The following is a 16,335-nucleotide window of genomic DNA, read 5'->3' on the forward strand; positions in this document are numbered from 1 at the left end:
TTTCTCCTCTTTCATCTCCAGGCCTTGCATTTAATCTTCTAAGTGCTGCTGCTGCCTAGGCCTGGGTGTCTCTCTGTGTGTCTCTCTGTGTGTGCGCGCGAACCAGGCTGTCCTGGCTCTTACCCAGTGTTCTTTTTAACGGCTAGTTATTTCACCTTGGCAGAGTCGCAAAACACTTGCCACGCCCCCAAGGCTCAGACGAGTTTGCCCTCTGTCCTTCCCACTGTGTAGACGGATTGGAACCTGGGTTGTATTCATTAGTGCAAAACTTTTTGAAATGGGAAATGCTTTGCAATAAAAATATATATATACATATATATTGTTTCTTATTGGACAAGTTGTGGTTCTCTCCCACCCATTTTGGTCAGTTTTCCTACGCTTGGTGAATATGACCATGTAAGGGCGGCAGGTAGCCTAGTGGTTAGAGTGTTGGGCCAGTAACAGTAAGGTTGCTGGATCGAATCCCCGACCTGACAAGGTAAAAATCTGTCGTTCTGCCCCTGAACAAGGCCCACTGTTCCCCGGTAGGCTGTCATTGAATTGGTTCTTAACTGACTTGCCTAGTTAAATAAATAAAAACTGGCATGACCTGTGGGATAGTTATGAGGTTCTCTCTTCTACAGTCCTTGACAAAATGTGTATATTGTACTTATTTTTTTTGCTTCCAAGTTAATGCACTCATACGTCGGTGCTGGTTATGTGTCAGATCAAGTCACTTTTGACATTTGCTATGATTGATTTGTTTTGTTATGGCTATAGTTTTGTGTAGTATGTTGTCCTACTAATCATATAGCATATGTATTGAAACTAAAGGCAAGTTTTTTTAAATGTAAATTGGGGGGGAAATATTGTCCATTGACGATATTGAAGCACTACTTCCCCCTACTGGTGGTTGTGTTAACAGCATACAGGAGTGCATTAACTTGGAAGCAGACGGAAGTAAACAGGCTGAAAGAGGGAAGTACCATAAAGTAAGATAAAGGTCTTGATGAATAAAATCCGTTTGGCACGGACATTGCATTAAGGGCTTCACCATTTTAAAGTAGTCAACTGGATGGGATTTCCCAGAGATGAAGATGTGAAGCGAGAGGATTTACTCAAAATCTGGCTGTGTGAGATATGTACTTTTTTTGTATAGAGGTACAGTATATTACTTTTTAATAAACATTTTTATACACAAAACACACACATACAATATTAAAGGTCCCTTACTTTGTAGTTTAAAATGTGCAATTCAACCTTAGAGTTTGCTGACAATTCTTAAAAATGTCCCCACAATATTTTCCTTTAAAAAAGTAAAGAAGAATTCATACAAGGTGATATCTACATTAGCCCCAATTTTAGAACACAGATGGATATTATAAAAGTGAAGTCTCTTTGATCATGATTTAGTAAGCAAAAACAGGTATCCACAGAGTATAGCTAGTTTGTTTAAACGGCCGCTGCGTACAAACTATTAAGAACAACCATTAGACCTAAATAGTCCACACAAAGAAATAGCAATATAGATATTCCAATATAGATATTCCAATAATAGCAAAATAGATATTCCAATATAGATATTCAATTAAAGTGATATAAAAGAAGTGAGATTGGCAAAAGCAGTAGAATATAATACAGTGCATTTACAAATCCTTTCACATTTCCTTGTGAAAAATAAACACAAAAAGAAATTGAAATACGTGGAGTGCGAAAAGCGATTAAAAGCAAGACAAGTTGTGGCACTGATGTGAGAGAAAGTGGACATTGCAGGTCGCGCCGGGCATTTATGAAGTTTGCTATATCATATACAGTCCCTTCAGAAAGTATTTACACCCCTTGACTTTTTCCACATTTTGTTGTATTACAGCCTGAATTTAAAATGGAAAACATTTTGATTTTGTGTCACTGGCCTATACACACATACAATGCCTCATAATGTCAAAGTGGACTTATGTTTTAAGAAATTTTCACAAATAATTGAAGCTGAAATGTCTTGAGTCAATAAGTATTCAACCCCTTTGTTATGGCAAGCCTGAATAAGTTCAGGAATAAAAATGTGCTTAACAAGTCACATAATAAGTTGTATGGACTCACTGTGTGCAATAAGGGTTAAACATGATTTTTGAATGACAACCTCATCTCTGTACCCCACGCATACATTTATCTGTAAGGTCCCTCAGTGGAGCAGTGAATTTCAAACTCAGATTGAACAACAAAGACCAGGGAGGTTTTTCTAATGCAAAGAAGGGCACCTATTGGTAGATGGTTAAAAATGTAAATAAATGTAGACATTGAACATCCCTTTGAGCAAGTTATTGATGACAATTTGGATGTTGTATCAATACACCCAGTCACTACAAAGACACAGGCGTCCTTCCTAATTCAGTAGGCGGAGAGGAAGGAAACTGATCAGGTATTTCACCATGAGGCCAATGGTGATTTTAAAACAGTTACAGAGTTTAATGGCTGTGTTAGGAGAAAACTGAGGATGGATCAACAACATTGTAGTAACTCCAAAATACTAACCTAAATGACAAAGTGAAAATAAGCAAGCCTGTACAGAATAAAAATATTCCAAAAACATGCATCCTTTTTGCAATAAGGCACTTAAGTAAAACTGCAAAACATGTGGCAAAGAAATTAACTTTGTACTGAATACAAAGCGTTGTTTGGAGCAAATCCAACAACACATCACTAAGTACCACTTCATATTTTCAAGCATGGTGGTGGCTGCATCATTCATGTTATGGATAAACTTGTCACTAGGGATTCATTTTTATTTTTTATTTTTAGGATTACAAGAAACAGAATAGAGCTAAGCACAGGCAAAATCCTAGAGAGAAAGGCTGGACAATAACCTGTTGCTGACCAAGACGACATTGAATGTTCCTGAGTGGCCTAGTTACTGTTTTGACTTAAATCGTCTTGAAAATCTATGGCAAGACCTGAAAATGGCTGTCTAGTAATGAGCAACAACCAACTTGACAGAGCTTGAAGAATTTTTAAAAGAATGTGCAAATATTGTACAATCCAGGTGTGCAAAGCTCTAAGAGATTTACCCAGAAAGACTCACAGCTGTAATCACTGCCAAAGGTAATTCTAACTTGTATTGACTCAGAACTGAAAATACTTATGTAAGTGAGATATTTCATTTTCAACACATTTAAAAACATGTTTTCACTTAGTTATTACGGGGTATTATGTGTAGATGGGTGATAAAAATAAATGTAATCCATTTTGAATTCAGGTTGTAACACAACAAAATGTGGAATAAGACAAGGGGTATAAATACTTTCTGAAGGCACTGTAAATGTGGTTCCTTAGACTCTAAACACCTCCCTGGGTGTTGTAAGATCTGATCGTCTGTGCAGCACATCTGTAACGATGACCTGGAACACCTCCATACTCAATCTCATTGTTTCAGGTACAAAGATTATTTGTACTCGTTTGTTTTTCCGGGAGTAGGATATGTCTTTCATTCCCTCTCATTCCTCCCCTCTCTCACTGCCAGTCCTGGTCCTTTTCATCTTCTGTCTCTGAAGGCACACCCTCATCACTGACCTCATCCTGTTCTCCTGCTCCATTCCCACCCCCGTTCCCATTCTGCATAACCTCTGCTGCCTCCCTGGCCCGTGCCTCCGCCTCAAACGCCCGCTCCTCCTCCTCTTTGAGTTTGAGTGCGGCTTCCTTCTTCTCCCGCTCAGCGTGGCTCTTCATGTGGGCGCTGCGGCTTTTCACCTTGTAGAACACCCTGGAGGTCAAAGGTTAAATAGATACATGGACAATTGAACCCAGAGAGCTATATAGAGAGAGAGACCTATGGCTCTGATGGAACCTACAGCCACACAGGTGACGTTCCAGGTCACCTATTTTTGCAGTTGTGCATCTCAGAAGATTGCTAAAGCATATCAATGTGGTTACTGAGACGTAAACTCTTCTCCAGGTGTTGTAAGATCTAATTACCTGTGCAGCGCGACTGCAACTAAGACAACCTGAAACGCCACCAATGGCTATTGTCTTCATTGTTGCCACACTGGTCTGAGATATCTCCAGCGAACACTGGTCTCTAAGAGAGATGCCTGGTTTATAATACGCTTGGTCAATCCCTGTCTTTCACCGTTTTCTTTCACTCAATTAAAAATTGGCGGGGAAAAGTATTAATGTGTGTCTTTTTGCAGATCATCTAAACATAACCTTAAAGGGACACACACACACTCACTGACCTGCTACACTTCTTGCAGGGGAACACGCCCTCTGGGTCACCGGGGGGCTTTGGGGGCGCTCTGCTCTTCTTCCCCGCCTCGGGTCGAGGTTTTCTGGCTGCAGAGGGAGGGGTTGGATGGGGAGGACCAACCTTGTGTACAGCATCCTGGTCCCTGTGCCCTAGCACTACTCCTGTCTGGTGGGCCAAACATTACATCATTGTTTTTGTCTATTATACCAAATCAAAATCAAATCGGTCATATACGTGTGTTTAGCAGATGTTATTGCGGGTGTAGCGAAATACTTGTAAAAAAAAAAAAAAAAACATAAAAAATAATACTGGAAAGTTTCCTTAGAGCTAGAAGCACGGCAGCCCTCTGTTGGCGCCATTTTTTCCAGAAAGTACCAGTGTTGTACTGTACTGTTGGTGAATAATTGGTCAAAGGACATATGATAGCAAGTATAAATAGATATGGGATAGATTTAAACATGGTACAATGAGGTTTAAAAATAATTTAAAAAATGTAACTTCAAGTGAAAATGAGCACTTACATTGTCGTGAGCCTGTAGTGTCTGAGAAACCCTGGACTGGTTGCCATCTTGACCCCTGTCACATGACCCTTCCCACTTCCTGTCAACTTCTTCCTGACTTGGTTTTGATCCCTGAGAGCTCTGTGAAAAAGAGACAAATAACACAATAAATGGTCATCTTAATAAAATGTTATTTTGTAATGTAATGTTAATATATCATTTTACGTACTCATGAACGACTTGTTTTATAATAAACTCAACAAAAAAAGAAACGTTCCTTTTTCAGGACCCTGTCTTTCAAGGATAATTCGTAAAAATCCAAATAACTTCACAGATCTTCATTGTAAAGGGTTTAAACAGTTTCCCATAATTAATGAACATGCACCTGTGGAACGGTCGATAAGACACAAACAGCTTACAGACAGTAGGCAATTAAGGTCACAGTTATGAAAACTTAGCACACTAAAGAGGCCGTTCTACTGACTCTGAAAAACACCGAAAGAAAGATGCCCAGGGTCCCTGCTCATCTGCGTGAATGTGCCATAGGCATGCTGCAAGGAGGCATGAGGACTGCAGATGTGGCCAGGGCAATAAATTGCAATGTCCGTACTATGAGACGCCTAAGACAGCACTACAGGGAGACAAGACGGACAGCTGATCATCCTCGCAGTGGCAGACCACGTGTGACAACACCTGCACAGGATAGGTACATCCGAACATCACACCTGCGGGACAGGTACAGGATGGCAACAACAACTGTCCGAGTTACAACAGGAATGCACAATCCCTCCATCAGTGCTCAGACTGTCCGCAATAGGCTAAGAGAGGCTGGACTGAGGGCTTGTAGGCCTGTTGTAAGGCAGGTCATCACCAGACATCACCCGCAATAACGTCACCTAAGGGCACAAACCCACCGCTGCTGGACCAGACAGGACTGGCAAAAAGTGCTCTTCACTGACGAGTTACGGTTTTGTCTCACCAGGGGTGATGGTCGGATTCGGGTTTATCGTCGAAGGAATGAGTTACACCGAGGCCTGTACTCTGGAGCGGGATCGATTTGGAGGTGGAGGGTCCGTCATGGTCTGGGGCGGTGTGTCACAGCATCATCGGACTGAGCTTGTTGCCATTGCAGGGAATCTCAACACTGTGTGTTACAGGGAAGACATCCTCCTCCCTCATGTGGTACCCTTCCTGCAGGCTCATCCTGACATGACCCTCCAGCATGACAATGCCACCAGCCACACTGCTTGTTCTGTGCAGTTCTCCTGCAAGAAAGGAATGTCAGTGTTCTGCCATGGCCAGCAAAGAGCCCGGATCTCAATCCATTGAGCACATCTGGGACCTGTTGGATCGGAGGGTGAGGGCTAGGGCCAATCCCCCCAGAAATGTCCGCAAACTTGCAGGTGCCTTGGTGAAACAGTGGGTAACATCTTACAGCAAGAACGGGCAAATCTGGTGCAGTCCATGAGGAGGAGATGCACTGCAGTACTTAATGCAGCTGGTGGCCACACCAGATACTGACTGTTGATTTTAAATGACTCCCCTTTGTTCAGTGACACATTATTGCATTTCTGTTAGTCACATGTGTGTGGAACTTGTTCAGTTTATGTTTCAGTTGTTGAATCTTGTTATGTTCATACAAATATTTACACATGTTAAGTTTGCTGAAAATAAACACAGTTGACAGTGAGAGGACGTTTATTTTTTTGCTGAGTTTATTTGTTTTCAATAACTAAAGCCTTACCTTAACATCCACTACTGCCTCTGTGTGTCTATCTGCTGGGGACTCTGCAGGTCCGTAGGTAACGCTTCCCCTGCGACTGATCTTCACCTGTTTCTTATGCATGTAGTAAAACTCCACACATTGTGCCACTGTCTTTGTTTGCACCTATATACGGAAAGACAAAACACACAGCGACACAAATAGACAGTTATTAAAAGGTTATTAATTTCTTATAGTGTTCCCACTGTTTGTCCAGGTGGTACTGATTCATGCCATGTGGTGAAACCGTCATAATTGACATGGCCTGGTTAGAAGTGAGCGTACCAGTTTCTGCACCATGAAGAAGTCCTTCCTGTAGGTAGAGATGCCTTTATTGAAGAAGCGCTTCTCTGAGGGAGTCCAACTGTCTGATCCTGGGGGGGGATTATTCACCATTCTGTCAATGAGGCCTCACAGTGTGTGTGTGTGTGTGTGTGTGTGTGTGTGTGTGTGTGTGTGTGTGTGTGTGTGTGTGTGTGTGTGTGTGTGTGTGTGTGTGTGTGTGTGTGTGTACCGGATTGAGGGGTGTGTCATGTGTGTGAAATGTGGAAGTGAATGAATGGCACCACCCCCCCTCCATTTCCCCTTTAACAAGCACATTTTGAGAAAGAAACAATTTAGGAAACAAAATGGCTTCCCCACCTGAGTAGTGATAGTCCGCCAGGTGGTGGCCATCAGAGAAAACGGGCTCCTTGAGCAACAGGAACGCCAGGGTCTCCTGGGGAGAGCAACACAATTCATCACCGGGCCTATCTAGTGCACTATTTTGACCAGGGGCCATAAGGCTCTAGTAAAAATAAACACTATAAAAAGTTAATAGGGAGCCATTTATGAAACCTGGGAGAAACTAATTTGCCACAGAGGGGATTATCGTGGTATCACTGGGTTAAATCACTGGGTGAGTCACTCTACTCACAAGGACATTGCCCCCGCACTCATGCAGACAGTGGAGGGCCAGCTCCTGATTGGTGCCACCGCCATACAGAGCGCTGGAGCAGGCCAAGCTCATCAGGTCATCCACTAGGGGGAGAGAGTGAGGCAATTTTGAGGTAGGAAGACAGGGACGGAGAGGAGGTGCAGGGACAGAAAGAGAGGGTGGGGGAGAGAAAGAGAGGGTGGGGGAGAGAAAGAGAGAGAGCAAGTAGAGAAAGACAAAAAAAAGAGACCGAAAGCAAAATGGTCAACATTTGGCGCTACTTCAGGACGTCACAGCCCAAGTTGTTCAAATGTGCGTACTTCGACTTCCATACAAAAACTTTTTCATGTCAGCTCTGTATGCCTCACACCACAGAGCCATGCCGAGCTGAGCCGATCCGAGCCGAACTGAGCTGGCCTGACTATGCATTCAAAATCAAATCTAATTTTATTTGTCACATACACATGGTTAGCAGATGTTAATGCGAGTGTAGCGAAATGCTTGTTCTTCTAGTTCCGACAATGCAGTAATAACCAACAAGTAATCTAACAATTCCACAACTACTACCTTATACACACAAGTGTAAAGGGATAAAGAATATGTACATAAAGATATATGAATGAGTGATGGTACAGAACGGCAACTATTCAACATAGTTTCTAGAACCACGCCAGTACAGTATGGTTCGGGTTGGCCCTATTCTGTGAAAACGGTATTAGATTACTATAGCTTTGAGTCAGAGGCAGTGCAGTTACCGGTCTCCTGCTCTGCGTGGCGTAGCAGGGACGCCTTCATGGGGAGCCAGACCAGGTCAGCCTTGTGCTGGTCCCACTGGGTCAGCGAGCGGTCACACTGCAGCTCTGGTACCTCCGCCTGGTACTGTAGGCCAATGTTAATACGCCTGGGGGTGGGGAGAGGGAGGGAGGGTCGGAGGGAGGTAGATGGTGGGGAGAACGAGGGAGACAGAGAGCAGGTGGAGCGAGAGAGATTGTGGGTTTGATTCCTGGGGCCACCCATATGTAAAATGCATGCATGACTGTAAGCCGCTATAGATAAAAGCGTCTGTTAAATGGCATATATAGTATAACTGCATCCTAATGCATTACACCGGAGTTCAGTGTTACAGAAGTTTGTACTCACGGTTCAAAGCTGACAGGTGTGGCGTCGGTGATCAAAGGGAGGACTGGGGGTGTGATGTCTGTAGAGCTGGCTGTAGAACACAAATGAACACAGCACCTTTAGGACGCTACCATCTGGACAGAGGTATATAGAACAGAGAGGACAGAGAGACCATCTGGACAGAGGTATATAGAACAGAGAGACAGAGAGACCATCTGGACAGAGGTATATAGAACAGAGAGACCATCTGGACAGAGGTATATAGAACAGAGAGACCATCTGGACCGAGGTATATAGAACAGAGAGGACAGAGACCATCTGGACAGAGGTATATAGAACAGAGAGACCATCTGGACAGAGGTATATAGAACAGAGAGACCATCTGGACAGAGGTATATAGAACAGAGGACAGAGAGACCATCTGGACAGAGGTATATAGAACAGAGAGACCATCTGGACAGAGGTATATAGAACAGAGAGGACAGAGAGACCATCTGGACAGAGGTATATAGAACAGAGAGACCATCTGGACAGAGGTAGAGAGACTATAGAACTTGATCTGATCTCAGAACGCAGGAAGTCATGGGGCCATTTGGGGCCATGGGGCCACCCTATTCCCCACTACATAGGGAATAGGGTGCCATTTGTGACGCATCCCACACTTTAAGCGCTGGTTTCAATGTTCAATCGCGATTTCCCCATTGAAAATGCTTTTTTAGTCCAAGACTTAACTACTGGGAAACCAGCCCTAACCAGCCCTGGACTACTGACAAGAGAAATACATTGTGACAAGGATGCATGCAGTGCATAGGAAAAGAAAGGAACAGATTTTTATTTTACGTAATAACAATAGAGGTAAGGGACATCTAGGAGAGAGAGGAAAGAAAAAGAGAGACGGAGGGAGGGAAAGAGAGAGAACGATACAGCGAGACTCCTCGAGCTTCCGTGACAAGACTTACTGGATCGCAGAAGGCTGCGCGAGGCTGACTTGGGCGTGTTGGGTGGCGGCTGCAGGGTCTGGTTGCTGGCGGCGATGGAAGACAGGAAGGTGGAGAAGTAGAGACCAGAGCCCTCGCGCACCGGCGACAGGATGGGCGGCGGGGTGTAGGGCGGCAGGGTGAAGTGGTGGTCGGGCAGGCGGATGGGCGACCGCAGGTGGCTCTGGTAGGGAGTGATGGCGGAGTAGACCGAGGGGGCGATGAACGTAGCCGGTTTGGGTGGCGGGATGAAGAGGGGCTCGGGACGAGGCCGCCATTTGTGCTTGGCTAATTTCCCATCGTCGTCCTGACCAGCATCGCCCTCCCCGTCCTGGTTGGGTGAGATGATTGTGAGGAGTTCAGTGATATTTCAGAGAATGACAAGGACAAATAGACAACAACCAACTGCATTGGTTCAGTGGAAGGTGGGAGGGAGATTATGACTGTGTGGGGAAGTCACCGGCGGGATTAATGAAGTCGCTAAATAATAACATTGTGAAACCACATTGAATGTTTTTGGCCTCTACTTCAAATTGGCTCCATTGAGTCCTATTTTTTTATTTTTTTATTTCACCTTTATTTAACGAGGTAGGCCAGTGGAGAACAAGTTCTCATTTACAACTGCGACCTGGCCAAGATAAAGCAAAGCAGTGCGACAAAAACAACAACACAGAGTTACACATGAGATAAACAAACGTACAGTCAATAGCACTATTGAACGATAGCGCATGACAACCCAACCCATTGTGGAGTTAAGGCCTAATTTCTACATACTAAAACATGTCCCCCCAGCAGGTCATCATATCTGGGTTCAAATAGTATTAATTTTTTCCCCATATACTATAACTGTGCTTGATCGAGCTTGCTTGGCTGGCACAACAGAACAAACAGAATAGTCTAAAAAGGGCAAACCCCCACCCACCTGGAACTCCAGGCAGGCTCAAACAAACACTCAAAGTATGTGAAAGAAAGCAAATACTATTTGAACCCTAGATTGTGTTCATTAGGCACCAAAACAGAAGAAAACAGTGAGGAACTATGTGGACTTGTTCAACAAGGAACACTAAAATGCTAAAAAACATTTCTACTACGCCTTGCCTAATGAATACAACCAAGGTCTGCATGCCACAGGACCTACCGGGCTGAAGCTCTCCGAGAGGGAGTTCCTCAGTGAGCGGCGGCTTGCTACAATGACTGAGGGCTTGTGTTGGGGCTGGGGCGGGAGCAGGGCATGCTGGCCCGGGGGGCGCCCGTGAGGCCAGGTGCCCGGAGGGGCTGTCTGACCCTGGCACACTGGCACGGACACGGGGATAACCAGGGGCACCATACCAGCTTGTCTGCCCATAAGACCCTCCTCCTGCTGCTGCTAGAGAAAAAGAGGGGGGGTAGAGGGGAATAACAGATATAGAAATAAGTAGAGAAAGGAGATAATATAGATAATATAGATATTATATAGATAATATATATATAATATAGACAATATGTAAGGGAGTAGAATAGAAAGTGAAAGTAAATATGGCAAATAGTAAACTTTCCATTCTACATGCTTGACAAATGAAATGAAACCCCCGCAGCAATTGTTCTTCTCAGACTGTAGGTATGCATGTCACAGACAATTTATGGACATTGCTTAAAGGCAGTCTTCAGTGTTGCAAGATCCTGTTTCACAAATAGAATCAAGAAAGCACTGCGCGCGTCGTATGACCAACCAGTTACTTATAAGCAGCAAATAGTTACTGTCAGCTTACAAAACGTCCGGAACTAGTGAAAATACACAACATTAGCAACTACATTCAAGCCAGGCCAGAGAAATACTTTTGAAATCTAATTCAAATGACTCCAGTAAATGCCTCAAATCTCAATTCTGCACCATTGAACTGCACCCCACCCCACACGGCCCACTCAGCAGTTGGGCTTGTTCTTCAGAAATATTTAAAAATATATAAAAAAAAGAAGCTCAACCTTGGGATTGCGAATAACAGTGGTAGGACTGTTTTATTAAGGCACCTGGTTGGGGAGAGTGTGGAGGAGTGGGAGTCTGCAGGCTGTGGCTCCAGGCCGCAGCCCCTCCCTGGCTCAGCTGAATGGCTGGGGAGGGAGAGTCCGGAGCGGCTCCAGGCTGTAGCCACGGCCCCTCCCTGGCTCAGCTGAATGGCTGGGAGGGAGAGTCCGGAGCGACTCCAGGCTGCAGCCGCGGCCCCTCCCTGGCTCAGCTGAATGGCTGGGGAGGAAGAGCCCTGAGGAATGTAGAGGTGTGCAGACATGTATCTGCTTCAACAGTCTGCACCCAGCACACAGTTTCTCTCTCTGCAGTCTGCACCCAGTCTCCCCCCCTGCAGCCTGCGCCCAGCACAGTCTCTCTCCCTGCAGCCTGCGGCCAGCACAGTCTCCCTCTCTCTCCCCCTCTCTGCCGATTTATTCAATAATCAACATGTTTTGCCTTTAAAAAACAAGTCCTGAAAAAATGCAGCTGCTTTAGTGGGTGTGCCTAAGGGAAACGTCAACATCATAAATTCCTGACAGCAAGGCTAGGAATCACTCTTTTCTCACAGAAGTACAGCATAAGGGGAAGTCCTGCATAGAAACCATGATGTTCCTCTTGGAAGAGGAACAGAGTGTTGTAGTGGTCACAGTGGCAGCAAAGTAGGGGAAAGACACAATCAATCTAAATTCAATAGTCAGGCTGCTGTGTGTGAAAATTCAGCACTTGCAGAAAGATGAAATTAGGAATATATGTATAATTATTTAACTGCGTGTACTGTACAAGTGAGCGAAAATAGCAGTAGAAGTATTGTGGTCTGTTAATTTACTCCAATCAGGGGAGGGGTGGTAGGATTCAGGAGTCACATTATTACTACCTTCAGGAAATACACGAGGTATTTAATCAACATCCTTATTTCCCTGGCCCATTGTGTAGGCCTTCGCGTACAGCGACAATTTTGAACACTTGCTGTTCAGAGGTCTATGTGAATGATTGTTTTTTGTGTGTTTCTTTAAAGGAGTCTGGCAGACCCACACCTTTTGTATCTTGTGTTTATTGGACCGATGATAGAGGAAAGTTGATAGGATGACAGTGCTAGAGCAGTGGGTCAGAATCAAACCAATGCTTGCAGCGGTACACAGTACATGTGATCCAGACGCAGGGGCTTAGACCGATGGACTAACCTAGGCCACTATGTGAGTTGAACGTGGAACAGGTTTTAGGCCTGGTTGAACTAAACAAAAGAGTGTAAACAAACCTTGGCCATCTTGGAGGAGGGCAGTGATTCCCTCTCGGAAGCCTTCTGGGCCAGAGTCTCCAAGTTGATCTCTTTCGACGCCCTCCTCCTCCGGCGGGTACTCTGGATAACCCCCCCAGTCGGCCCCTGTCTCCCTTCTCGTCTGGCTACCACACCGTTCTGGGGTACCTCTCTGAAGGTCTGGTTCCAGGGGGATAGTGAGGGAGGGTCCACGAGTGGTGATAGCCCATCTCTGGAGAGGCGGCGGGAGCGACGGGGGGCAGCCGGAGATGCGTCTGAGGAGGGTGACATGGGGTCCGATGTGAGTTTTGGGGGGCAGGGGTCGGTTGGTGTGCTTGATGGGTCAGCGGACGGGGTATCTACATCCGGTGTATGTCCCAGTCCCTGAGTCTCCACAGACAGAGGCATGTCCTTCTGAGGGGTTGAGGGGCTAGCTCTAGATGGACAGTTGTCAGGGGGCTGGTTATAACTCAGGATGTGTTGGTTTGGCTGCGGCTTTTGCTGAGACTGCGGCTGCAGTATTTCCTGCGGTGGTAAACTGTGTGGCGGTTGAAGCTGCTGCTGGTGCATTTGTTGCCGTTGCTCCTGTTGTATTTGCTGCTTGTGATACTGCTGATTCAGCTGCAGTTGGATCTGATGCTGTTGCATTTGGTGCTGGAGCTGTTGCTGCAACTGGTGCTGCTGTTGTTGTTGTTGATGATGATGCTGCTGATGTAACTGTTGCTGTTGCTGCTTCTGCTGTTGTTGTTGCTGCTGTTGCATCTGAAGCTGCATCAGTTGGTGTTGTTGTTGGGTTTTTGGCTGCTCGTTGTAGCTCAGGTTGGGGATGGCCTTGGTGCCCCCCTGGAACACCGGGTAGTACCCAGACGGAAGGTGCTGTTTGGTGGGTCCGAACGCCAGCTGGATGGGCTGCATCAAGGACCCTGGTTGCATGGTGGGGTGAGAGGAGGGGGCATGGGGGGGCTGAGCCTGGAGATCTACACCTGTATGGCCCTGCTGGAAGGCCTGGAGCTGGGCTTGACGCATGGCGGCTGCCGCAGCTTGCTGCCCCCACTCTAAGCCCCTAGCCTGGGCTTGAGCTTGGGTTGCCTCCCTGTAAACCTCCATGGAACCTGGAGCCTGTTTCTCTGCTGGCCCCATCTGCAGAGCAGCTCCTCCATCGTGGCTGCCCTTGGGGAAGGCCATCTGGACCCTAACGTTGTTCAAGCCGTCCATATACGGGCTAAAGTTCTGCCCCCATGAATTGGTTGGCAGGGGTCCGGAAGCATCCTGAGACCAGCCAGCGGCTTGGATGTGGTCCTGGTGCATCCATTTGACAGAGGCAGTCTGCTGATAGTGTGCACGACTTTGGGGCCCCTTCTCTGGGTTGAAGACCCCAGAGCCGTGGCCTCCAGGCTCCCCTACCCTGTGAGCAGACTCCAGAGCCGGGGGGCCCATACCGCCATAGAAGACATCCCCCGCGTGCTGCACTGTGGGCTCCTTCATGGCAGCTGCAGCCCGATGTTTGCCCCCACTCTTATCAGGGATCACTTTCTGCTGGGGAGGATGACTCATACTATAATCATCAAGCAAAAAAAAAAAAAAACTCAAACAGCGGGGGAAAAAGTTGAGGTCCTTTATATATATCCCCAGTCACTTGAGTAAAAAACAAGGACGAGGCCAAGTGTTTCTGCCTAGACTGCCTCGGTCTGGGACCGTTGTGTCCTGCTTTGTTTAACGGCGAGAACAGAGGAACTCGGGAGGAAACATAAGTCCGACAGGAAAGAGTAGAGGGTGGAGAACACACACCTCCTCCCTCAAGTCAGATCTGAAGAAGTTTGCTGCTGTTAGGGGTCACGGCGGCCCTGGATCCCCAGGTGTACCTCATTCATGTGTGGGGCCCTGAAAGATAGAGGATGAGGGAAATGACTGGTAAAATATGTGTGAAGTAGGTTTTCAACAAGCATGTGTGCAGGACAGGCCTGTTTGCTTGGCTCAGGGGAAAGAACTAGGCTAATTATATTTAAAGTAAAATACGTTCAGAGAGCATGCACTGTACAAGTACTGTGGAAGCAAAGTATTAATAACGCTGAAATACTTCCAAATCCAATTAATATAATGACATCACAGACACAAAAGTAGTCGTGTCGGCCCATTATTTACAGACCATAGATGTTGGTTTCGACTGTGATAGTAGCAGGCAGCGACAGTTTGAGGCGTGGACTGTACAGAACTGCCATTTGACACAACGAGAAATACAGGAAGCGAGAGAAAACAAGTAGAGTCGCTTTCCACCCCCCTCTCGGAGCCCCCAGTCCCAGCCAATTGGATGCAAATTTTAGGCAACCTTTTGTGTTGTAGTAAAGTATTATGTTGCCACACTGTTGCCTTCGCAAATTACATACAGTAACAATCTGCGCAATAAATATGGCCAGGCCACTAAAATCACATCGTGGCTTCATTAAAGTCAAACTAAACCTACAAAACACGAAGTGCATACTCCCATGGGATTGTGTTTACAATTGCAACTTCTCCATGTTTTGCGATCATGTTGATCGACAACACACGTGATATGCCATTAATTAAATGAATTGACACTTACTGTTTCAATATCATTTTATGTATATGACAGCGAGTTCTACGGAGCCAATTTCCTCTGGGCCAAAGTCGAATGCATGCAGCTCCATTACGGGATCGTGCGCAACAGATAACATATACTTCGAGTTCGACAACTTTTCTTCAGGCCATAGAGTAAACAACTTGCATCGAAACCATTCAAACACGGGATTTGGGATGTTTGTTGTTCAATCACAAATCCAGGTAAGTACAGTGTATACAATGTTGCACACTGTGAAATAATAACACACTTTCAGGAAAACATGTCCAGCAACTTTCTCCCCGCATCGAGTGTGTACGTACATAAACCACTGATCCCGTTGGGTATGATCAAAATGTCACGTACATTTGGTTATTTGCGTATTTTTCATAGATCTGTCTGTGAAATGCATTGGCTCTATTGCATTCACTGATACGATCAGACTACACATAGCATTTATAAATCTGTGAAGCTGCGCCAACGCATTAAAGTTCTGAGCTCGTGAATGCTCCGCCTCACTCTTCAACCGCTCAACTGACGTCTGCTATCCAATCCGATTGTCTGACCACGCCTATATCCATATCCTTATAAGGTTGTCCCACTGCTTGTGGCATCATCCAGTAAATTGCAGCACACTCTGGCAATGAGGGGATTCGATTAATCTGGCCTGGGCGCCATGGTAGGCGTGTTTTCCACAGGTCGAAAGTTGATTTTGCATTCGTTATGAAACCGTCTGACTCCCGGGCGTGAGCCAGGTGCCCCGTTCAAAGCCGGCTCCAAACAAAAGTTACGTAATTAAGTAATAAGTAGAATTCTGTATTTTCACATGCAAAAGTGATTGAGTTTGATATATGCCGTCCCAATGAAAACTAGTTAAAAAATTCTAACATATATTTTATGGGAAATAGATGTATGTTTCTGGATGATGCTCCACGCTGCCTTGTTGACAACATGGCCGAGCGGCGCAGAATACTGTTATATTTGAGATGGGCGCTCCTCCCTCACCGCTTTTGCCGATCCCGTCATGGGCC

At 45.7% G+C, this 16,335-nt stretch overlaps 1 protein-coding gene across 2 annotated transcripts; it reads right to left on the reverse strand.

Annotated features, from left to right (window-relative positions):
• Window positions 1-1,141: 1,141 nt before the first annotated feature.
• On the reverse strand, window positions 1,142-15,648 carry mideasa (mitotic deacetylase associated SANT domain protein a). 2 transcript variants are annotated; one of them, XM_071369582.1, is made up of 13 exons: window positions 15,311-15,648; window positions 12,730-14,610; window positions 10,629-10,853; window positions 9,473-9,821; window positions 8,535-8,604; window positions 8,150-8,295; window positions 7,395-7,498; window positions 7,121-7,196; window positions 6,764-6,852; window positions 6,461-6,604; window positions 4,738-4,857; window positions 4,206-4,381; window positions 1,142-3,733 (listed from the first exon to the last, which is right to left on the reverse strand). In XM_071369582.1, the coding sequence occupies exons 2-13, from the start codon at window positions 14,281-14,283 to the stop codon at window positions 3,484-3,486; spliced, it is 3,303 nt and encodes a 1,100-aa protein (XP_071225683.1). In that variant the 5' UTR covers window positions 14,284-14,610; window positions 15,311-15,648; the 3' UTR covers window positions 1,142-3,483. The 2 variants fall into 2 exon arrangements, with proteins under 2 accessions (XP_071225683.1, XP_071225682.1); XM_071369581.1 differs by having other exon boundaries at window positions 10,629-10,856; window positions 15,311-15,647.
• Between the last annotated feature and the right edge of the window lie 687 nt (window positions 15,649-16,335).

This window comes from Salvelinus alpinus, chromosome 27 (assembly GCF_045679555.1).
Source record: "Salvelinus alpinus chromosome 27, SLU_Salpinus.1, whole genome shotgun sequence".
Taxonomy (NCBI): Eukaryota; Metazoa; Chordata; class Actinopteri; order Salmoniformes; family Salmonidae; genus Salvelinus; species Salvelinus alpinus.